This window comes from Ranitomeya imitator, chromosome 10 (genome assembly GCF_032444005.1).
Source record: "Ranitomeya imitator isolate aRanImi1 chromosome 10, aRanImi1.pri, whole genome shotgun sequence".
In the NCBI taxonomy this organism is placed as follows: Eukaryota; Metazoa; Chordata; class Amphibia; order Anura; family Dendrobatidae; genus Ranitomeya; species Ranitomeya imitator.
In genome coordinates this window covers 35,973,523-35,997,368 of record NC_091291.1, presented here as the reverse complement: position 1 = coordinate 35,997,368, position 23,846 = coordinate 35,973,523, and the positions used below count along the sequence as shown (strand labels likewise).

General features: G+C 45.9%; 1 protein-coding gene across 1 annotated transcript; it reads left to right on the top strand.

Annotated features, from left to right (window-relative positions):
- Positions 1–265: 265 nt before the first annotated feature.
- On the top strand, positions 266–1,995 carry LOC138651384 (protein kinase C delta type-like). The gene is made up of 5 exons (XM_069741554.1): positions 266–608; positions 765–827; positions 996–1,550; positions 1,672–1,715; positions 1,872–1,995. The coding sequence occupies exons 1-4, from the start codon at positions 391–393 to the stop codon at positions 1,694–1,696; spliced, it is 861 nt and encodes a 286-aa protein (XP_069597655.1). The 5' UTR covers positions 266–390; the 3' UTR covers positions 1,697–1,715; positions 1,872–1,995.
- Positions 1,996–23,846: the final 21,851 nt, after the last annotated feature.

The window sequence follows — 23,846 nt, the reverse complement described above, 5'->3', positions numbered from 1 at the left end:
TCCATGTACTGGTCCATATATGATGCTATCAGGATACAATATATGCTTTGACCTTTATGTTTTTAAATCAGCTGCACATTCATAGAAGACCAATACTGAACCCCAACCAGCTCCAAATGCCATCGTGTTTGTCCTATTTATTCCCAGATGGTGATAATGGAATTATGGAAGGCCTCTCCATAGAGCATTCATGGAGCAGATAGTGTTTCATGCTAATCGATAAGCATTGTTCTGCTATAAAGTCCAGGCAGACTCACAAACCACTCAGTCCACCTGTTTCTTGTGCAGCAGATAAATTAGTTGTTTTCCACCTACCATACACATTTTCCAACCATAACCTATTCCTTTATTCAGGTGGTCCTGACATCAGTCCCAGGCCGAAACATCTGTATGGCTGTGAAGATGATCAAGAAGAAGGAGGTTAATGAGAACATCATTATGAGAGAGCGGCGGATACTCCTGGCGGCCCGAGACTGCCCATTCCTATGTCACCTGTATGCCGCACACCAGTCTCGGAAGCGTGTGTATTTCATCATGGAATATCTGTCCGGCGGCAGCCTCGAGGCTTTGATTGAGACGAATGGCTCTCTGAACATCGACTATGTAAGGTGAGAAAGAGGAAGATATACCAAAAAGAGGGAGGAGGGGTGGAAATAAAAGCTGAGGTTGGGATGGAGCTGGGAAAGGACTGGCAGGGAATGTGGCCCAGGCAGGAAGGAGGTTCCAGCGATGACACTGATTCTACACTCTGTTCTCTCCATCAGATTCTACACAGCAGAGATCGTATGTGGCCTCCAGTTCCTTCACGGACACAACATCGTCCACCGGTAAGCAGAACTTTCCTCCTTCTCTCTGTCCCCTTTACGTTCTAGTAATATTGCCCCCAACTTTCCTGGGCTCCTGTCTCCCTATTCTACCTGATCTTGTAGTGACCCATTTTCTATCTCCTGTATCAGTCGGCAGATTTCTTACTCTGATGTTTTTTTTCATTGCAGAGATATTAAGCCGGATAACATCATGTTGGATGCCGATGGCCACATCCGTATCATCGACCTTGGGCTTGCCCAAGATGGCGTCACCTCCTCCAATAACATCACTGGAGTGACGGGCACTTTCTATTACATGGCCCCTGAGGTGCTTCGCAAAAGAGGATATGGTACAGCAGTGGATTGGTGGAGCCTGGGGATCGTGGTGTCCGAGATGGCAACAGGACACTCCCCATTTTACACCGGCTCTGTCAGCAAAATGGCCCACAGAGCTATTACCAAAGGAGAGCCTGAAATTCCATCTTGGCTTGATGCTGACATGCAAGATCTTATCAAGAAGCTGCTGTGCAAAAAGCCTCAGAAGCGACTGGGTGTGAGCGGGAACATCCGAGAGCATCCATTCTTTACCACCATTGGCTGGGAGGATCTGGAGGAAAGGAGAGCACAGCCACCATTCATACCATTCAGGCCAGTTCTGGAGAAACATCTTATGCAGTGGCCGGAGGAAAAGAAAACCTTTAACCCCATAGCCGGCTTCAATTACGTGTCACCAAGCTGGGCCCGGTAAGATCAACTTTCTCTGAGGATAAATCCCATCAAATGTCCTTCTCACCTTGTGGCCATTATCACCGTCCTTGTCTTTTCCCAGTGTTTCTGCCAATGACCATTTCTCTGTTATTATTAGGTGGATGAGAAGATCTGGGCTGTGAAACCATCGAAGACCATCAGGTGAGTGGCCGCTGTACAAACAGGACACCGATTATACCCATACATCATATCTGATGTTTCCTAGGTGAATGGTTCATTATGATGGCCATTCCTCTATGATAACAGAAGATCCAGGAGATAGAAGTTGTTGAAATGTCTTCCTCTTATGTCTTGCAGGATGAGCCTGTGCCAACTGCCCAGAACTTTGTGCCTCCAGACCCGTGCCTGAGATCTCTGCTGCTGTTTGTCACCTCGGCTGCCCTAGAACATCATGTCTCTCCATAACATCTTCATGTCGGACCACTGCCATTGTGTCGCTGCACCAGGCCCTTTACTCTGCATCCTCCAATCCTGGGCTGGTTCTTCACATCACTCTGGCCCGAAGATCTTCTGCGCCATCGGGAGAGGCCTGTGCTAGTGTCCATCTTGTGAGTTCAGGAATAATAGTCTAATATGGGCCATTATCCCTGAACTCACCTCAGCACAGGCCGGGTAAGTATTTCACCCATCACATCCACGTCACCCACACTACATGATAGATTTAGGCCCCCACTACATGATAGGTATAGATCCACACTACATGATAGGTATAGGCCCACACTACATGATAGGTATAGGCCCACACTACATGATAGGTATAGGCCCACACTACATGATAGGTATAGATCCACACTACATGATAGGTATAGGCCCCCACTACATGATAGATTTAGGCCCCCACTACATGATAGGTATAGGCCCACACTACATGATAGGTATAGGCCCACACTACATGATAGGTATAGGCCCCCACACATAGACACATAGCATGTAGTTAGAGATTTCGGCTTTTGATCCTGGGATTTAATCTGATCGCCATATTTGGGGTCAGGAAGGAATTTTTCCCCCTAATATGAGGACAATTGGCCCATTCCTCATGGGGGTTTTCGCCTTCCTCTGGATCTACACGGCCTTAAATAGGTTTAGTACGATATATTAATAAGTAGATTCCCATATAAGTAGTCCAAAAAAGTTTTAAAAATAAAAAAAATCTGAAATAGTTTATTTTACACAAAACAAAAACATTCTAAATAACAATTAAGTAAAATATTTTAAAAAAATCTCACTTCCACACTTAACGGATTAGACTCGAGCCTTTGATCCTGGGATTTAATCTGATCGTCATATTTGGGGTCAGGAAGGAATTTTTCCTCTCTCATGAGAATAATTGGCCCCTTTCTCACGTGGGGTTTTCGCCTTCCTCTGGATCAACATGGCCCATAGATAGGTTTAGAAATTAGAATATATAAGTAGTTTCCTATGTTTATAACAAAAAAAAAATAAAAAAAAAAATAAGTATATATAGAATTTCTTTTTGGGTTTAAAAAAATAGTTAACATAAATATAAAAATAAATTAGTCTAAAAATAGAAAATTTCTAAATAAAATTACACTTAGGTATGACATATTAGTTATTATGAGCCCTTGATCCTGGGATTTATTCTGATCGCCATATTTGGGGTCAGGAAGGAATTTTCCCCCCTGATATGAGGATAATTGGCCGGTTCCTCACAGGGGGTTTTCGCCTTCCTCTGGATCAACACGGCCCATAGATAGGTTTAGTATAATAGAATAAATAAGTAGTTTCTTATGTTTATAATAAAAAATATATAATTTATGTAAAATAATATAAATAATAATATTTTTGATTTACAATAATTTAATTGACACAAATATAAATGTAAATTAGTCCAAAAATAGAAATTACTTTTATATTTTTATATAATAAACATTTATATAATAATAATATAATAATTTTATAGAATATATATTTTTAAATTAAACTTACGTATACACATTAGCTATGAGCCCTTGATCCTGGGATTTATTCTGACCGCCATGTTTTATTTGGGGTCAGGAAGGAATTTTTCCCCCTGATATGAGGATAATTGGCCGGTTCCTCACAGGGGTTTTTCGCCTTCCTCTGGATCAACACGGCCCATAAATAGGATTATTGTAATAGATTAATAATTTACACATCTACATATTAATAAAATATATAATTTATAACCCCCATCTATAAATAAATTATCTGTTTTTCCTCTACATCGTTGTTTTTGTCCTTATTTCATCCGACGTCCATGTAGTGAATGTGGGTTTGGCCCCTGACTCTTATTCTCCAGCACTATGGACCTTGATGGGGTCGTCCAGTCTCATGTAAGGTTTCTCCATATGGGTCAGAGGTAAAGCCCCAATGTGCTGTGAATAAAGACCAAACTGATCCCTTCTACACAAACCTCCTGCAGTAAGTGAACACCCGGCAGCAAATGCTGAACTTCCCTACAGCACCTCCAAAGGAGAAATTAGGTATTACACATTGTCCTCTGTAATCACGGAAATCATGGAAGTGTTGGGTCCTCCAGAGCAGAGAATGCTGTTTATTGGTCGTCTGCATTCTGACTAATGGATGAGAATACAGAACGGGTCCCTTCAGTTGCCTCAGATTCCAATAAATGGCAATTGGATATTGGGTTTTCTAAACTGGTCAAGAACATTAAAGGTTCCGGTGAAACTTCAGCTGTAACTTCGTCCCGGCACTGACTGACAGCCGGCTCAGAAGTGCATCAGTATATATCCGACTGTCAGTCAGTGTCAGGGCGCGATTGCTATGGCCGCCCACCAAGGTCATCAGTGGGGCCCGGATCATGAGTGCACTGCCCCGGATCTCTAGTTAGCTTTTTTATTTGAATAAACTTTATTATCTGTACAGGCGCACACACGCGCAGGGTTTACCTGACACAGCCCCGTGGTGCGGCGGTGCGATCACCTTGTAACTCCTCCTCCCGCACCCCGATCCTCCTCATCGGTGCCAGCTACAGAAGAGGATTTATCTGTCCATGTGCAGAGCGACTGCACAGCACCGTGAGGAGGCAGAGAGTGGAAGTGAGCGGGTCTAATGCTGTGGGGGACAACAAGGCAGCCGATCCTGAGGAGAGGGGACACAAGTGCAGCCCACTCCTATCTGTGGCTGCTCTTCACACATGAGCTTCCTTCCACTCCTTTAATGCCACTACCAGGCTAGCATTAGGGCAGTCTGTCAGTGAGTGCCGGGGCATGGATACAGCCGCCGCGCTCTATGCATAGAATGATGATTGAACTTGCACCAGATAACGCCATATCAGCAGGTTAATAGTGTTATTCTACATGACAGGTTCCCTTTAACCTATGATGTAGTTTTGTCACTGGTCTCTTAGGGCTGTATGAAACCGACTCAGTAGCAGAGCCCACTTCATATGCAGCAGATGCCGGCTATGCTAAATAGCCAAAAACCGCCTGTAACTGAAGCAACCGGAGCTTGCTCCAATCGCTGAAGGTTTATCCATTTAAAGGCCTCTGTCAGTCATTGAATGGTGAATGTAGGGAGCCCACCTGGAGATACGTCATCTGCAACTGTATCAGCGTGCGCAGCAGGTCCAAAGCGGAGCGGCGCGATTACGTCATTGAGCCGCGACACACGGAACGTGAATTTTGGTGCAATGACATCACTACATTCCTCTGTTCGAGTCCTGCCGCTGTCTGCTGCTGGACTTGCCGAGGTAAGTGTACGAGTAAATGATGTTTATTAGGGGAGGCTATCATGCATAGTGAGGGCTATGAGGGCTACTATGGGAGCTATCATTGAACATGGGGGCTAGTAAGGGGACAATGACAGTGGGGGGGCTACTGAGAGCGTCATCTTACAGTGTTGGGGCTACTAAGGGGACCGTGGTACAATGTTTTGGTTTCTAAGGGGGCCATGACATAGTGTGGGGGCTACTATCGGAGCTATCATAGAACATGGGGGCTAGTAAGGGGACAATGACAGTGTGGGCTACTGAGGGTGTCATCATACAGTGTTGGGGCTACTGAGGGGACCGTGATACAATGTTTTGGTTTCTAAGGTGGCCGTGACACAGTCTGTAGGCTACTAAGGGGGTCATAATACCGTGTGGGGGCTACTAAGGATGCCATGACACCGTGTGGCAGCTACTAAGGAGTGCGGGGGCTATTAAGGGGGCAATGACACTGTGAGGGCTTCTGAGGGGGTCATCATACAGTGTGGAAGCTACTGAGGGAGCCATGACAGTTTGGGGGCTACTAAGGTGGTCATGACACAGTGTGAGGGCTACAGAGGGGGCCCTAATACAGTCTTGGGGCTACTAAAGGGGCCATGATACAGAGTGGAAGCTACTTAGGGGACCTGGATCGCCCCCGTTAGGGCAATGGGGTACTAAGACCCGGGCCCTTCGGTTCTCGAGGGGGATGTCACGGTGGCTGACCCGGTCCGTGGCCCTAGGGGCATCCGTTGATAAAAGGGGGAAGCTCTTTAAAGGGGAAATGTTCATGACACCACCTGTGGTATTCGGTCAGGGTGACTGACGCTACTTAGGGGTCTGCAGGGGTGATGTGATGGCAGCTAGTTTGTATACCTTCCCACAGGTGAAGTATGTCCCCAGGGCTTCCCAGAGTGTAGATGGTGGATGGTGTGAGGCGCAGTGAAGAACGAGGACACAAGGGTGCAGTCTCTTTACCTTTTTACTGAAGGCTTCAGCATCCACAGTCCAGAACACTAGATCGCAGGGTAGACAGAGTCCGGCCGGTCTGAAGGCAAATCCAGAGTCCCCTTATCCAGGTGGAAATCAGTAGCCTTCCTCTAGCGCCTGGATGTTGTAGTACCTTACTGCTGTGCTTTTCATAAGGTCCTCACAACTGTTGGTGGTGTTCTAGATGTTATATCTTTCTCTCTGTCCCCCAAATGGATAGGAACAACCTGTATGACTGATGGCCTGAGGCTTTTTACAGGAGCTCTTAGATACCCCGTTCCCCACAGTTGCCGTGCCTCCTGGGTAAAAGATCGGGCAACTAATATGGCATTAGCTGTCCTGCCGGTCTCTGAAGTAAAGCGTGGAGATCCTTACTCCCTCGGTATTCTGGCTACCGGATTCTGTGCCTCAGAAGGAAGCAGCCTGCTCCTGGCTGGTCTCCTTCTGATGTTCCTCTCCTGTGCTCTGCTTTCCTGCCCACTTTCTTCAATATGTTCTGCCTTCTATGTCTCTTCCCAGGAGCTGTAGCACTTCATACCACAGAGCTCCTCTTCCTCTGTCTTCCTGACAGGAACTGAATTCTGAACCCTTTTTCCCTCCAGATCAGGATGTTTTATAGGGGAGTTCACCTAAAACTGGCTTAGAGCTCCCCTTCTGGTCTGGAGTGTGAACATGTTGCATGCATAGTGTTTACCTGGTAAGGAGATTTCCTTTATTGCCCTCAGACGTAACATCACTCCCCCTGGTAAAAGAATTACATTACTGCAATGACCAGGACCCTGGGGCACTGCAGACCATGATACAGAGTAGGGGGTACTGAGGTTGTCATCATAGTGTGGGAGCTACTGGGGGATCATGACACAGTGTGAGGGCTACTCAGGGACCATAACAGTGGGGGGGGGCTACTAAAGGTCCATGATATAGATTTGGGGCTACTAACGTTGCCATGAAACAATGTGGGGACTACTGAGGGGGTCATTCTACAGTGTGGGGGCTATCGAGGGGCCATTATACAGTGTGGGGACTACTGAGGGAGTCATTGTACAGTGTGGGGGCTACTGAGGGGGTCATTGTACAGTGTGGGGACTACTGTGATGGCCATCATACAATGTCGTGGCCATCCTACAGTTTGGGGCTTCTAAGAGGTCAGCATTTCGTATGGGGGCTACGATACAGTGCGGTGGTCATTATACCATGTATAAGAGAGCATAATACTGTGTATAGGGGAGCTGTACAGGGGAATACTTTGGACATTATTAAATGTAAAGTGGGCACTTACTGTTATAGGGGAACTCAGGTTACTGTGACTGTCAAAGGGGCACACAGGACAATATTACTTTCTAGGGGGCACAATGTGGAAACTGTTTTCAAGGGCACTTGCACCTGGCATTACTATATTATAGAGGGGTGCTTAAAAATTTATAGGTTGCAGAGAACCACACAGCAGGTGCAGTAATAGGGACACATATGGCAGCAGAGGCTCAGTATTGGGGTATCAGGTGCAGTAATAGGGACACATACGGCAGCAGAGGCTCAGTATTGGGGTATCAGGGGCAGTAATAGGGTCACATACGGCAGTAGCGGCTCAGTATTGGGGTATCAGGTGCAGTAATAGGGACACATACGGCAGCAGCGGCTCAGTATTGGGGTATCAGGTGCAGTAATAGGGAAACATATGGCAGCAGCGGCTCAGTATTGGGGTATCAGGTGCAGTAATAGGGAAACATACGGCAGCAGAGGCTCAGTATTGGGGTATCAGGTGCAGTAATAGGGACACATACGGCAGCAGAGGCTCAGTATTGGGGTATCAGGGGCAGGAATAGGGTCACATACGGCAGCAGCGGCTCAGTATTGGGGTATCAGGTGCAGTAATAGGGACACATACGGCAGCAGAGGCTCAGTATTGGGGTATCAGGGGCAGTAATAGGGTCACATACGGCAGCAGCGGCTCAGTATTGGGGTATCAGGTGCAGTAATAAGGACACATACGGCAGCAGCGGCTCAGTATTGGGGTATCAGGGGCAGTAATAGGGACACATACGGCAGCAGCGGCTCGGTATTGGGGTATCAGGGGCAGTAATAGGGACACATACGGCAGCAGGGGCTCAGTATTGGGGTATCAGGGGCAGTAATAGGGTCACATACGGCAGCAGCGGCTCAGTATTGGGGTATCAGGTGCAGTAATAGGGACACATACAGCAGCAGCGGCTCAGTATTGGGGTATCAGGTGCAGTAATAAGGACACATACGGCAGCAGTGGTTCAGTATTGGGGTATCAGGTGCAGTAATAGGGACACATATGGCAGCAGGGGCTCAGTATTGGGGTATCAGGGCAGTAATAGGGACACATACGGCAGCAGCGGCTCAGTATTGGGTATCAGGTGCAGTAATAGGGACACATACGGCAGCAGTGGCACAATATTGGGGTATCAGGTACAGTAATAGGGACACATACGGCAGCAGCAGCTCAGTATTGGGGTATCAGGTGCAGTAATAGGGACACATACGGCAGCAGTGGCACAATATTGGGGTATCAGGTACAGTAATAAGGACACATACGGCAGCAGCAGCTCAGTATTGGGGTATCAGGTGCAGTAATAGGGACACATATGGCAGCAGTGGCTCAGTATTGGGGTATCAGGGGCAGTAATAGGGACAGATACGGCAGCAGCGGCTCAGTATTGGGTATCAGGTACAGTAATAGGGACACATACGGCAGCAGCGGCTCAGTATTGGGGTATCAGGGGCAGTAATAGGGACACATACGGCAGCAGCGGCTCAGTATTGGGGTATGAGGTGCAGTAATAAGGACACATACGGCAGCAGCAGCTCAGTATTGGGGTATCAGGTGCAGTAATAAGGACACATACGGCTGCAGCGGCTCAGTATTGGGGTATCAGGTGCAGTAATAAGGACACATACGGCTGCAGCGGCTCAGTATTGGGGTATCAGCAGGATGAGGAGTTTGTGCAGGTTGGGAATAGATGGTGATGGCTGGAATGTGAGAAGTGAAATGTGTCTTTGTTGTATTCTTTGCAGCCGAGTCCTGGCTGGAGAAGTTGTCATGTCGGTCTGGGCCAAATGAAAAAGACAGGAAAAATGAACGACTCCATCAGAAAGAACGTCAGCGGTAAATCACCATCTATAACTGTGCTGTGATCTCTTATATGTTCTGTAGGACTGGTATCTACCACTGACCATATGGCGGTAATATCAGTATTGGTCTTTTTATAGAGATTATTTTCAGTAACAGCACAGTCATCTGCTGAGGTTCTACATCCACTGTTAGAATCCACCACCATAGTTGTAATCAGGGTTACCTGTTTAGGGGTCCACACAGAAGTTTGGCACCCCTGAAACAAACCCTTAGCTACGCCTCTAAATCAGGGCATACGTTAAAAAAAATTAAAAATGCTAGAATTGCCATTTTTCTGCCACAGCACTTCCCCCCCTCCAATAAAAAATACAGCAAAAAGTGAAATGTTATAAGCACCCCAAAATGGTATCCTTAAAAGCATCAGCTCCCAACGAAAAATAAACTAGACTTCACTCAGCTCCATGGACGAAAAGTATGCAGCAGAAAATCCGCAGCAAATATTGGGGTTTTTAATTTCCATCCTAAAACTGAACATTTTGGGACCTAGAGGCCCCCAACAATAACAATGGGGTCCCCCTGCTTCCATTCATTTCAGTTATGGAACGGAGTCATTGCAGATATTTGGACTATGTTCACATACATGAAATGAAAAATAACAAAGTCCAGAATAAAAAATGGCACAAATGCTATAATGAATTTTCCCATCATTTCACAACAGTGCGATAACATGTGGCTTGTGTAGGAACGCACCCCATTACAAAGGGGAAAGTGACATCTAGTCGTTGGGTGGTCATATATTTCCAGGAACGGCACAATATGGAGGTCACAGAAGATACATGAACTGTTCTTTCATTGAGGATATTTTTAAATGAGCGTGCAGTATTTATATGCTATAGAAAAGTCAATTTCATGGGGGTCCGCGTGGTAAATAGCAATCTTGCAGACGTCCTGATTTACGCCATTTTCAAGGCATACTCCATGGCATTGGTGCCATTCCCCCAATCATCGGCCTCAGATTTGTAGAGCAAAAATGGAGAAGAACATTTCATTAATGGCGGATAAATAACGACTTCTAGCAATGGAGAACGAACAACCTGATGTTACTGGATCGCCCCCAAGGGCTAGGGGATACTCCGTACCGGGTCCTTCTGTAGTCGATGGGGATGTCACGGCGGCTGACCTGGTCCGTTGCCTTCGGGAGGTCCGTTGATGAAATGGGGAAAGGTCTTTAAAGGGATAATGTTCGTGATGCCACGTGCGGTATTCGGTCAGGGTGACCAACGCTGCTTAGGGGTCTGCTGGGGTGATGTTATGGCAGCTAGATGGTATACCTTCCCACAGGTGAAGTGTGTCCCCAGGGCTTCCCATAGTGTAGGTGGTGGATGGTGTAAGGCGCAGTGAATAACGAGGACACAAGGTTGCAGTCTCTTTACCTTTTACTGAAAGTTCGGCATCCACAGTCCAGGGTAGGGACCACAGGGTAGGCAGAGTCTGGCCGGTCTGAAGGCAAATCCAGAGTCCCCTTATCCAGGAGGAATTCAATAGCATTCCCCTTGCGCACAGTAACGTAGTAGGTCCCTACTTGCATAAGCTACCATAAGGTCCTCACTTTTGTTACTTCTCTCTCTCTGTCCCCCAGATGGTACGGCTAGGATAAAACCCGTATGACTGATGGCCTGAGGCTTGTTTATAGGGACCCTAGAGACACCCCGACCCCCACAAGTTGCCACTGTGACTTCTTAGGTATAAAGGTCGGACAGCCAACTTGGAATTAACTGTCCTGCCAGTCTCTGAAGTAACGGCATAGAGCTCTTTACTCCCTCGGTGTTCTGGCCACCAGATCTGCGCTTCAGATGGAGGCAGCCTGCTTCTAGCTGGTCTCCCACTGATGTTTAACTCCTGTTGCTATGACTTCTTTTCTCACTCACTACAGCACAATTCCTTTCGTGTCCTTTCTTAGGATGCTGCCGCATGGGTTGCAGGCGCAGCTCCGTGTCCTTCTTTCTCTCCTCCTCAGACTTCAGTCTGGATCTGACCAGGGATCACCCCAGCCAGCTCGACCGGGAGACCTTTCCTCGTCGGTCCCCAGCCAGGAACTCTCCTCTCCTCCTTCTGATACTGACTAACTTCCTAACCAACCCTCCAGTTTTACCCTATGTGAGGAGTGGCCTAATAATAGAACCCTTAGCTCCCCCTGGTGGACTGGCGTGTGAAGTGTGTGTGTGGCTGTGATACCTGAACGGAAGATCTCCTTCATTGCCTTCAGACGTAACATCACTCCCCCTGGTGGAAGAATAACATTACTGCAACAAACCAGGACTCTGGGGCGCTGCATTACATTTCCTCAAGGTTAAATAATTTGGCCAGATCTGTACCTTACAGTCCAAGTATTTTCATCATCTGGGTAGATCCATGTATGGGAGTAAATTACTGTAGTAGTGGTGGTGAGGGCTTCATGGAGTACTAAATGCCCTTTGGGGATATTTTTATGGACTTTATTCCACAAGGTCTACAAGTCTCAGACATTGTAACCATGTTATCCTGAAGAACAATCCATCCTCCACGTTTGTTCTAGAATTTTAGAAATTTCTCAGCCTGTTCTTGCTTTTCCACGGACTGTCAGGGAGTGGACGTGATGCTATATAAGCCAATGAACTGGTAGACAAATGGTTTGATTTTGGGGACCACCTCTGGGTCAATGTGGGTCACCAGTCCAGAGTTGGGGTGTCACAGATGTGTCAGAGGCTGCAGACCATTGTCCTGCATCTGTCTGCAGAAGGCCTCAGTAGTTTGCTTTGCAGAGGAGTGGTGATGCGACCCGATGCTAATGACCATATCTGGACCTGAGGGTTGATATACTTCCTGCTTGCTGCTGGCAAGAGCGGGTGATATTTTCTATCTGCACTTCCCTGTTGAGGCTTGGAGCTGCAGCAGTCGGCAAGTGTCCTCTTGGAGTTTGAAGGACGACGGTGTTTCTGTCTGAGTCTGCTCAAGCTAAGCGTTCCCTTGTTTTGTGTATGCTAGCTATCTTTAGCGTTAGTGGGGATTGACTAGCGCTCATCCTGTCCTTCCCGATGCAGAGCTTATTGCCTGGGTCAGGCAGGGATTAGGTATCCTGCTCAGCAATAGGTGCGGAACCTATATAGGGAGGATGAGACAGACAGGGTGATGTTAGATCTGTCTTGGGGTCTCCACTCCCCCCTTCCCTAGTGTTTGGTTCCCTTTCCCTTATCCCTTTGTGTTGCACTTAGTCTGTCCTACACTGTGCATGACATGGGGAGACCAGTGGCTAGCGGTAGACTGGCTGCCATCCTGCCTAATTCCATCAAAAACTGCAAGTGAACCTAGAAAAACTGATTTGGTTGGTCACCAAATATTGATGTAATTTAGATGTCTCTTTGGTTAATTTACTTTGCATTTTTTTAGTTAACAAATTCAAACTATTAACGCTTCCACTTGTGAAAGCTTCTTATTCTGCAACCTATGTTCCACAGTTGCCTAAAACTTTTCAAAAAGATGCTTTCTTTTTTGATAGTATGATACAAATCACTGTTGATATGTGGCCCCCTACTTCTTAATTTCTGAATCCATATAGTAATTTCCATATAGACCTCTAGATGGTGCCACCTGAATGCTACATTGTCAATATCTTCAAAAACATGGTAGGTCATAGCACAGAGGTTTAGCAGACGGATACTAAGTAACCCAGCATCTAGGTCATAAGATATGTTAGGAATCATTCTGAAATACTAGAAAAATTCCAATGTAAAATTATAATCTTATTAAAGGGATTTACAGCTGCAATTAAAAAAAAATATGTCACATGCAGTGCTCCACTGGGAATTTAAAGGGGTTGGCCACTACTCGGACAACCCCTTCCTATTCCTTATATTTTATCCAGTAAAATAATAAAATTTATACTCACCTCCGGTGTCATTCCAGCATTGCAGGTACTGGCTCTCCCGGGGCTTGTGTGACATTGTTATGTCATGCCATCCCTGCAGCCAATCAGCGCTGGCTTTATGCTTTCTTTCCTTCTTTGGACAAATCAAGACATTCATAGGGAGTGAGAGTTGCTGCTGCTCTTTCACTTCCTCTGGATGTCAGTTATGTCCACAGAGAAGAGAGAAGTCAACGCTGATTGGCCGCAGGGATCCTGGGAAGAGGCACCGCTGGAATGGCGTCATCAAAGAAGGTTTCACTGGGGGGGTAAACATAGGGATTCAAAGAGGTTGCCAAGTAGCCAACTTGGCACTCTCCACAAAGAGAAACTTTACCCCTTGGAGCCCCTGTCAGAGGTCACTCACCCATACAGGCTACTTCTCTAATATTTTGCACTGATGAAGGGCAAATAACCTGAAACATGTGTCCTGCAAATGGAGTTTCTGGTTTGGCTTTTTATCCTAAGTCATGTGATGAAGCCCTTTAAAGAACTGACATTGATTTTTGGGATTGGTACTTAGAATAGGTGGCACTAGGGTTCAAGTCTTCTTCCTCTCTGAAAAAAAGCTATCTGCAAATTTTAAGAATAACTCCCATCGCTCCTGCGAACTATTGCTGGTGTTCCCCACCGGTCTCCTGAGTACCTCTTCTGGTGGGAGATATCATGTGATAGCTGCAGCCAATCATTGTCTGCAGCGGTAATGTTCTACCTGAGCCAAAAGAAAGACATGGGAGATTGTTTCTTCTGACTTAAATGGAAGACTGTAAATTGTAAGCCTGTGAAGGCTCCAACACGAAAATCTCATTAACTGAAAACTTCTAACACAGATTGAACAAGAACCACAAGACTGATTTCATCACCAAAGGTATCATTCTAATCAGTGTAACGGTGACAACCTGACACTGTCTGTAGTTTACTTAGCAAAATCCTGATGACGGTTTCACTCTAATTTCTATGGACTTCCTTAAAAACCCCAGCAAAAAAAAAAAGGCAAGGTATGATTAACAAAAGTCACCCCAAGGACAGCGGCAACTCCCAGACAGGTTGGCAATTACCAACTTCGTATTCATCTACAGTTAAAAGTAAAATGTGACGAGGGAGAGGTGGCGAGGAGCAAAACGCACAATTATACACAGCTGAACTATATATTATCTGTCCTACTTTTCAAAGGTCTCCTTCAGACGTCCAGAATAGTCCTCGCTGTCCTTGGTCTTTTTACATTAAAATTATAATGTATTTTTTGTATATCTGTCCATTTTTGTGTGACTTATATACCCTGCAATGAAAGAAAGACACAATTAGAAAAAGTGATATTTTCCACCTCCAAAAATGGAAGCGTACCATAATGAAAGAAATGGAACAGAATTTGGTCTCTAAGATTCAATACCTTCGAGGAGCGAGACCATAGGGGTTGTCAACTTTTTTTTTTTTCACTTAAATGCATGAATTGGAGGCTAAAAGTTATTTTTGCAGTTGGGTTTCGTTAAAAATGTTGCACCGTTTTGCTTTTACAGGATCTGTTTCGCCGCCACATTCAACTTTGATGTGGTCTGTCGATCAAAAAGAAAGAGTTAAAGGAGTTACAAACTTCCCATCAGAAAGTTATAACAAACTAACTGACGGATTCTCAGTTAACGGTTAACTCAGTTAGCTATAAATGGCAAAGAGACATAATGGGGAGAATTATGTATACTTGATCTGCATTGCAGACTCTGACTCCACAGGCAGATTATACTGATGCATTGGACACAGCCCTGTATTTCTACGTATTTGTCCTCTAGAGGGAGAATAAGAGATTTTTTCATCCTATAAAATTGCTTAAAAAATTAAAAACACGTGATGATGAAAGAAATGTCATTTTTAATGCGGTTTTATTTTAAATAATGAAGAACACAAATCAGCAAATAACACGGATATATTTGATGTCCTTGCAATCATGACGATCCACACAACACAGCGATCAGATTATTTGTGGGAATTGGTAAATGGTGTTAAAAAAATGGCGAGATTGATATTTTTTCACCAATAAACACATAAAAAAAATTAATAAAACTGTAAAGCTGAGGTTGTGATCGCACGTAGCGTAAATGCTGCGTTCTTTGTGCTGCTTTTTTTCTGCAGGTGACCGCACCACACAACGTAAGAACAATTTTATCCGATTATTGCGCGTTTGCTGCGTTTATTTTATGCATTTTCCCACATATGTGATGCAATTTCGGGGCAGATATATTTTTAATGCTTTTTTTTTTTTTTTTAACCATAAAATTTTTATTTTATTAAACATTTTAGAACAAAACAGGGTCTTACAAGTATTTAGTTTCTGCATAGAATGCAGGAACAGTAAACGATATAAACAATATAGACGATATAAGGCTATCAATGACCTTAATCCTACAAAGACGTAAATGACAAAGACAAGACAATAAGGGGTAAGAGGGAAGGGAGGAAAGAGAGAGGTAAAAAAAGGGAAAAACCTCAGTTAAATCGATTAATCAAATCCGAACTCAGTCGCACTACAGGTCGGATCCCGCTGCATAATAATCCCACGGGGACCATATAGCCTGGAAGCGCACCACCAAGTCATTTAGTAAGGCTGTAAGGTGTTCCATCCTTCTGACATCCATGATCCGTCCAAGGAGGATCTGAAGCGAAGGGGGACTCGGCTGTCTCCAAAGACGCGCAATCAGGCATCTGGCCGCCGTAAGGATATGTTGCAATAATCTATTGGAAAGTTTGCCCATACCCGGTGCCCCGTGACCCAGGAGAAGCACTAGCGGGTTTAGTTCTATGTCTGCATGCAATACCTTATCGTTTCAAAAACCTGACCTGCACATCCAAACATAGACTGAGTGTGAACAGGTGCTGAACCTAGAGTCGCCAACTCGTATATAGTAAAGTAAATAGGGCAGCACACTGCAGCGCCAAAACATGCAAACTTGAAAAAACGAAATTTGAACTGCATTACTGCACTAGAAATATGAAAAATGAGAGCTTTTAGCGCATAAAAATGGCCATATTTATGTGTACCTCGTAGCCACTTTACGGCATCTCTCTTATACGAGGTCCTACGCTTGACCTACCTCACCGAGAATAAACGTCTCCATCTGAATGGGTACATGTGAAACCTCTTCTTGGACTCAAATTCTCTCTCTCTGTGGAGGAGTATTGGACCTACTATAATTAAAACACCTGAAGCTAGGAGGCGGGGAGTGCACGATCAGAAGGCTAGAGAATACATTTCAAAAACCTGACCTGCACATCCAAACATAGACTGAGTGTGAACAGGTGCTGAACCCAGAGTCGCCAACTCGTATATAGTAAAGTAAATAGGGCAGCACACTGCAGCGCCAAAACATGCAAACTTGAAAACACGAAATTTGAACTGCATTACTGCACTAGAAATATGAAAAATGAGAGCTTTTAGCAGGTGTTTTAATTGTAGTAGGTCTAATACCCCTCCACAGAGAGAGAGAATTTGAGTCCAAGAAGAGGTTTCACATGTACCCATTCAGATGGAGACGTTTATTCTCAGCGAAGTAGGTCAAGCGTAGGACCTCGTATAAGAGAGATGCCGTAAAGTGGCTACGAGGTACACATAAATATGGCCATTTTTATGCGCTAAAAGCTCTCATTTTTCATATTTCTAGTGCAGTAATGCAGTTCAAATTTCGTGTTTTCAAGTTTGCATGTTTTGGCGCTGCAGTGTGCTGCCCTATTTACTTTGCAATACCTTATCGATGAGAGACTTAACCTGACCCCAAAAGGGCACAATTTTTGGGCATGACCAAAATATGTGGACAAGAGACCCAGTGCTTCCCCCACATCTCCAACAGGAGGGAGGGATAGAGGGATTCAGTTCATGCAGAAACTCTGGAGTGTGATACCAGTGCATTAGTATCTTATAGCTATTTTCTCTGTAGAGAGTACACACTGATGATTTTGCGGCATTCCTCCAAATGACAGACCACTCTCGGGGAGAAATACGCCGCTCCAAGGCGGCCTCCCACTTGCGCATATATAGAAAAGATTCACCAGACCCATCCTGTGGATCCGATAAAATGTTGTAAATTTCTGAAATCAGACCCCTGGTGTTCACGCCTCTCCTGCAAATTTTCTCGAAATCCGTGGGGATCGAAGCTCCCGCTTTACCATATAGGGAGTTAGCAAAATCTCTAATTTGTAGGCATTGAAAGAATTCCCTGTTGGAAATCGAGAAATGTTGCTTAACATAATCAAAGGAGTAAATCTCCATGGTCTCCCCGTCTATAATGTCCGCAAATCTAAATAAGCCTGCTTTAAGCCAAGGGTGAACCATAGGAGATTCTAAACTGCTTGGGAGCTGTGGATGATAGATGAAGGACACCAGGGGGGAGCAAGGTGACATGAGGGCGAATCTCCGTGTGCAGGTGTTCCAAATGTCACGAGTGGACTGCATGGGGCCTAGAAGGGGTGGAAAGGACTTACATTGTGCTGGCGACCATAAAAGAGAGTTAGGGTGTATTGGGGCAAGCCATAATTTCTCTATTTCATTCCACCTGCTGTAGGCCCATAGGGACGTCCAGCAGGGGATTCTCCTCAGGTGTGTAGCCCAGTAGTATTTAAGAATATTTGGCACAGAAAGCCCTCCCCTGGTCTTATGAGCTGTGAGAACCTCCTTAGCCACTCTATGGCGCTTTTGTTGCCATATGAACCTAATAATAGCCGCCTGAAGGGACTTCAGTTCCGAGACCGGACCTCCAACTGGGAGGGTCTCAAAGGCATAGATCAATCTGGGTAAAAGACTCATTTTTACCGCCGCTATCCAACCCATCCACGAGAGAGGAAGTGATTGCCATTTAGTTAGGCGGGCTTTTGATTCTTTAAAGAGGGAGGGGAAATTTAGTTTGTAGAGGGTCTCGTATGAGGACGTAATATTCACCCCCAAATATTTCACAGCATCCCGTTTCCACCTGAATTTAAAATTCAGGCGTAGATGGTCCCATACCTCAGGAGGGATGTTCAGCGGCATAGCCTCCATTTTGCTGGAATTGATTTTATATCCAGATAGGTCCCCGTATCTCCTCAAAGCCCTCATGAGGTTCGGAAGAGACACGTGGAGATTAGTAAGCGTCAATAGAACATCATCCGCAAATAGTGCGATCTTAAAAGATTTACTCCCAACCATCACCGCAGAGATATTGGGGTCCCGTCCTATGGACGCTGCCAGGGGCTCTATGCAAAGGGCAAACAGAAGAGGCGACAAAGGGCACCCCTGCCTGGTGCCATTCGATATAGTGAATGGTTTAGATGTACAGAGAGGAAGTTTTATGGCCACTGTAGGGTGATTATATAGGGATCTCAGCGCGGACAAAAATCCCCCCGAAATGCCAAAGACCCGCATCGTACTAAAAAGGAATGGCCAGGAGAGGCGATCGAAAGCCTTCTCGGCGTCGAGGCTCAGTACTAGTTTTTGCAATTTCTTTCGGTTCGAGATGTCCACCAAGTCGACAACCCTCCTAGTGTTATCACCCCCTTGACGGCATGGAATAAAGCCCACTTAGTCTTTATGAATAATCGAGGGTAGCCATTTATTAAGTCTGGAGGCCAGCAGCTTGGTGAAAAACTTCAAATCCGAATTCAAAAGGGCTATTGGCCTATAGTTTGCACAGTCCAAGGGGTCCCTAGGCGGCTTTGGAAGGAGGATGAGGTGGGAATGTAGCATTGTGGACGGGATTGGGTCGCCTTGCAAGAAGGAGTTAAATACCGAGGTCATGTGAGGAAGAAGTGTTTTGGCGAATGTCTTATAGTAAAAGTACGTCAGACCATCAGGGCCAGGTGATTTTCCCATGGGTAGGGACTCCAAAACCTCCTCTACCTCTTCGGGGGATACTGCGCTATTTAAAGATTCAATCGCCTCACTAGGTAGTGAGGGGAGATCTAAGGTAGCAAGATAGTCTCCAATAGCCCCTGAACCCTGGGAACCATCAGCCGATGGGGGACCGAGATTGTACAGTTTTTTGTAGAAATTATAAAAAATGTCAGCTATGGCATCAGGGTGATAGTGCGTCACCCCTGCAGCGTCCCTTAAGGCCTGAGGACATGAAGCCGCGGAGCGTTCCTTCAGCTGGCGTGCCAGGAGGGTATGTGCCTTATTGCCCCTTTCATAGAATTTCTGTCTAGAGAAAGTTAGCAGCTTCTCCGCCCCCGCCCCCGCCAGATCTTTTAATTTTTCCCTTAGTCTGACCACCTCTTTCAAAGCGGCCAGAGAGGGAGATTCAGCGAGTGTCCTCTCATGAAGCTTTAATTGAGAAGTCAAATGTGCCCTCTGGACCCCTGCGGATCTCTTGGCCCTGGCGCCCTCCCTAATACAATGGCCTCTCATCACCACCTTATGTGCTTCCCACAGAACTCCCAGGGAGGAGACCGAGTCCATATTGAGCTGGAAGAATTCCTCCAGTTGCTTATGCAGTGAGGCCCTAACTTCCGGGTCCTTGAGTCGAGATTCATTTAAGCGCCAGTGGCCAAATCTAGGCCGTGAGTGGGTTCCCTCAAGTTCCATGATCACAGGAGCATGATCTGACCAAGTAATGGAGCCCAGTTCCACCCCCCCAAGCCTCTTAAGAATAGCAGAGTTTACAAAGAAGTAATCGATCCTGGTATGGGTCCGGTGTGGGTACGAAAAGAAGGTGAAGGCCCTCTCTCCAGGGTGTGCCACCCTCCATGCGTCAAAGAGAGCCTCAGATCTTATAATCCTCCGGAAGCCCAAAGACAGCTTCTTTACAGAGTCAGAGGGCGGCAACCCCCCCCGAGAGAGAGCCTGTCAAATGTTTCAGAGAATGGAAGATTGAAATCCCCACCCACTATCGTTGCCGTGCGGGGAAGCTCCCCCACTAGTGAGAATACCCCCCTCAAAAAGCGAATCTGTCCCTCATTCGGGGCATAAATGTTAGCGAGAATATGAGGAGAGCCCCCCACCTGTGCCTCTAGGATCACGTAATGTCCCTTAGGGTAAGAGTGATTTCCAGTGACTTGTATGGGGCAGTTTTTTGCAATCAGGATTGCAACCCCCCCTTTCTTAGTATCCGTGCTTGCTAGGTATTGTTGGGGAAATAAGTGGGCGGCAAACTTAAATGAGCCTGTAGAGTCAAAGTGGGTCTCTTGGATAAAGGCCACATCTGCCTTAGTGGAGCGCAGCTCCTGTAACAGCAATTTCCTCTTGCGGGGAGAATTAAGACCCCGCACGTTAATAGATACAATACGTGTCATCTTAGTTGTATTGAATGGAGTGTAGTGCAGGTGTCGGGACCGTTACCTTTGAAGGTGTAGGTTAACATAGAGGTTGTCTCAGCGCGGATGGTCCACCAGATGAAGGCTGTCAAGGATCGAACCGAGGGTGAAAACGAAATTTGGATGGTTGGGTAGGATAAAAACAGCAGGGAAAAGGGAAGACATAGACACTCAGTTAGTAAATTACATATCCAAAAAGTGAAAAAACATAGAAGAACAATTGAGAACAATACCCGGAGAGGGATCCCCTGTGGAGACCCACTCTTGGCTCGGAGGGCCAGAGTGGTAGAAATAGTAGGTCTCAATATCAATCCCAGGGAAGCCGTAAGATAGGTGGAAGTCTCCGAATCCGAGAGAGCCAGTCCATCACCAGCCAGCCGCCCCTCCAACGTGAAGAAAGGGGCAACTGAGAAGCAACTGAAATGGCCCTGGTGGAGCCCCCGCCACCCGCCTTCCCGGGTGACCTGCTTCAATTGTTTCAGTAAATGATGCGGCTCCAGACACACAGGGGCAGCACTGTATCCATCCCTTGGCCGGGTTTGGATGTCCCATTTCCAGCGTCGCAGGCCAAAAAGCAGAGGGGCCAATCAGAAAGGGGGACTTAGGGAAAAAGAGAGTACGCGGCCCGTTCTAAACAAGCCTAAACTAAGAGTCAAGTCAACGGGCACGGGGGGAAGACGGGGCGCAGCCACCCCTCCCCCCACCTCCCCCAAGCGCCCCGCGCCTTCCTCTCCCCATCTTGGTCCACACCGGCGGAGGGGGAGCCCCAGGGACATGCAGGACCCATGGCGGAATGTTAACCGCCAGGATCTCTAGGGTTGTACAGAAGTATGTCACATCAGCAGGCGTGCGCAGAGACGCAGACTTTCCATCCTTCCTGGCTGTCAGGGCAAATGGGAACCCCCATCTATATTTAATGTGGTGTTCCTTTTTAATGCTTTTTTGACAGTAAAGAAAAGCTTTGATTCTGACCTTCAAAATGTAACAGCGTTTTGTTTTGTTTTTAGGAGAAGTCTACAGAGAAAAAAATGCTCGAAAACCGCAAAGTTCAGCGGCGTCTTCAAGCCACAGAGAGGAGCTTTCATGGCATCAGATCCAATTTCCTTGGAAATTTAGACCGTGTCCACATACGTAAATGCTGCATATTTTCTGCACAAAAATTTAACTGTCCAAGCAAAGTGGATGTGATTTCATGAAACCTGCGCCCTCCGTTGTCTAAAGACGCTACTGTACTATGCGGTTTTGGTGCTTATTTTTCTCTGGAGCCTAAAAAATGCAATGAATCAAAGCGTTTCTGGATTACAAAAAACGCATTAAAAACGCGGCTTCACATCTGCACCAGAAACACATCAAGTAAGGGGGAGAAGATTGTTATTGTGTAGTCTGGTGCGAATATCTGCAGAAAACAGAAAACACAGTATTTCTGCAGCGTGTGAACACGTCCGTACAGACGCCAGAAGCCGGATGTCGTATAGTGACGCTACATTAAGATGAGAAATTTCTGGCGGCTCCGACTGTGAATGAAGGAACAGACAATAATCCCAACTAGAGAGGAGCCGGACGCACAGATGATGCCGCTCTGCCCGGACTCATCATAAGCTGCGCCGGGGACCCCGGAAGGTAAGAGATTCGCGGACTCCCGTCCAGCCGCCAGGTACCACTGACCTGGACCAGAGACCCAGGAATCCATCCGCTCATCTCTAGTCCCATCTGTTCTGGATACAGCGGACAGTCCTGGATTTGGGTCTACGCTGAATGTCCCTCACTGCCAGCGCCCCTCTGACAACTCCTCCTGTCAGGGGAGAAAGAAATGGTAAATGGGCGTGGATTGGGGCCTGTCCGCATTTTCTATCCCTATCTCTGTTCTTCAAAAGTTGGGAGGTATGGTAAAGCCGATGCTCCTTTGGACCAGGCAATCATATGATTTTTGGTTTTCTGTGCAGCATCGTAGCGTAAAAAATAAATATATTTATTTTATATTTTATTTATATTGTGTTATACATTTTTCAGATTATATTTGTAAGGGATCAGTTCTCTGATAGACGTTCCTGCACACACAAGGATCCAGGACTTTGGTTCAAAACAAATGAGCGGTTTATTAAATGTCCATAAACCATCAAGGTTAATAAAAAAACACAGCCTTTTCTGTGCTCAAAGGGATGACATAAAAGTAAAAAAAATTATTTAGATGTACAGGCTCACCCCTTCAGACACACTCACAGCATGCCAGGATCTGACTAACACCAACAGAGGTGTTTTCACCTCTAGTCCCAGACCCTGAATGAGGCAGCTGAACTGCCTTATGTAGCCTGTTCCAAACCTGGATCAGAAGGTAAAGGAACAGCCAGTCCCATCCAGCTCTATGGCCGCCCCTAAAACCTGGACCCAAAATTCGGACCCATAAAAAAGCACCTCTCAGCACTATATGTGCTGGAGCTTTCTTCTCTGAGTCCTTCATCATCAAGGCTTGGCATCTCAGCGACACATACAGTACCTCCTGTCCAGGTCTTGTCTAGCTGCCACTTTACAATATAAATATATATTTCATATATATATATATATATATATATATATATATATACTAGATTGTGGCCCGATTCTAACGCATCGGGTACTCTAGAATATGCATGTCCCCGTAGTATATGAACAATGATGATTCCAAAATTCGCAGCAGACTGTGCCCATCGCTGCTTGGTCGAGGCAACCTTTATGACATCATCGTCGCCATGGCAACCATTATGACATCATCGTCGCTGTGCCCGTTGCTGATTGGTCGAGGCCTGGCGGCCTCGACCAATCAGAGACGCAGGATGTCTACGTCCTTTATGACATCATCGTCGCTATGCCCGTTGCCTGGCGGCCTCGACCAATCAGAGACGCAGGATGTCTACGTCCTTTATGACATCATCGTCGCTATGCCCGTTGCCTGGCGGCCTCGACCAATCAGAGACGCGGGATTTCTACGTCGATGCTGTGCCGGTCTCTGATTGGTCGAGGCCTGGCGGCCTCGACCAATCAGAGAGCCGGGATTTCCAGGACAGACAGACAGACAGACAGACGGAAAAACCCTTAGACAATTATATATATAGATATATATATATATATATATATATATAGTTTTTAGAAAAAACTTGTAAAATGTACTAAAAAGAAATTATATTTTAATAAATATTAAGCAAATATTGTAAATATAATAAGCATTTTAAATGAATATTTTTCAATACAATTTTCTCTGGTATATATATATATATTAGGAGTTGAGTTTCCTCTGCTGCACAGGGGGAA

Excerpts from the sequence above, each read along its gene's own strand:
- LOC138651384 (XM_069741554.1), top strand. The coding sequence starts at position 391 with ATGGCTGTGAAGATGATCAAGAAGAAGGAGGTTAATGAGAACATCATT. Across the intron at positions 609-764 it reads CTGAACATCGACTATGTAAG|ATTCTACACAGCAGAGATCG; the intron begins GTGAGAAAGAGG and ends TCTCTCCATCAG. Across the intron at positions 828-995 it reads GGACACAACATCGTCCACCG|AGATATTAAGCCGGATAACA; the intron begins GTAAGCAGAACT and ends TTTTCATTGCAG.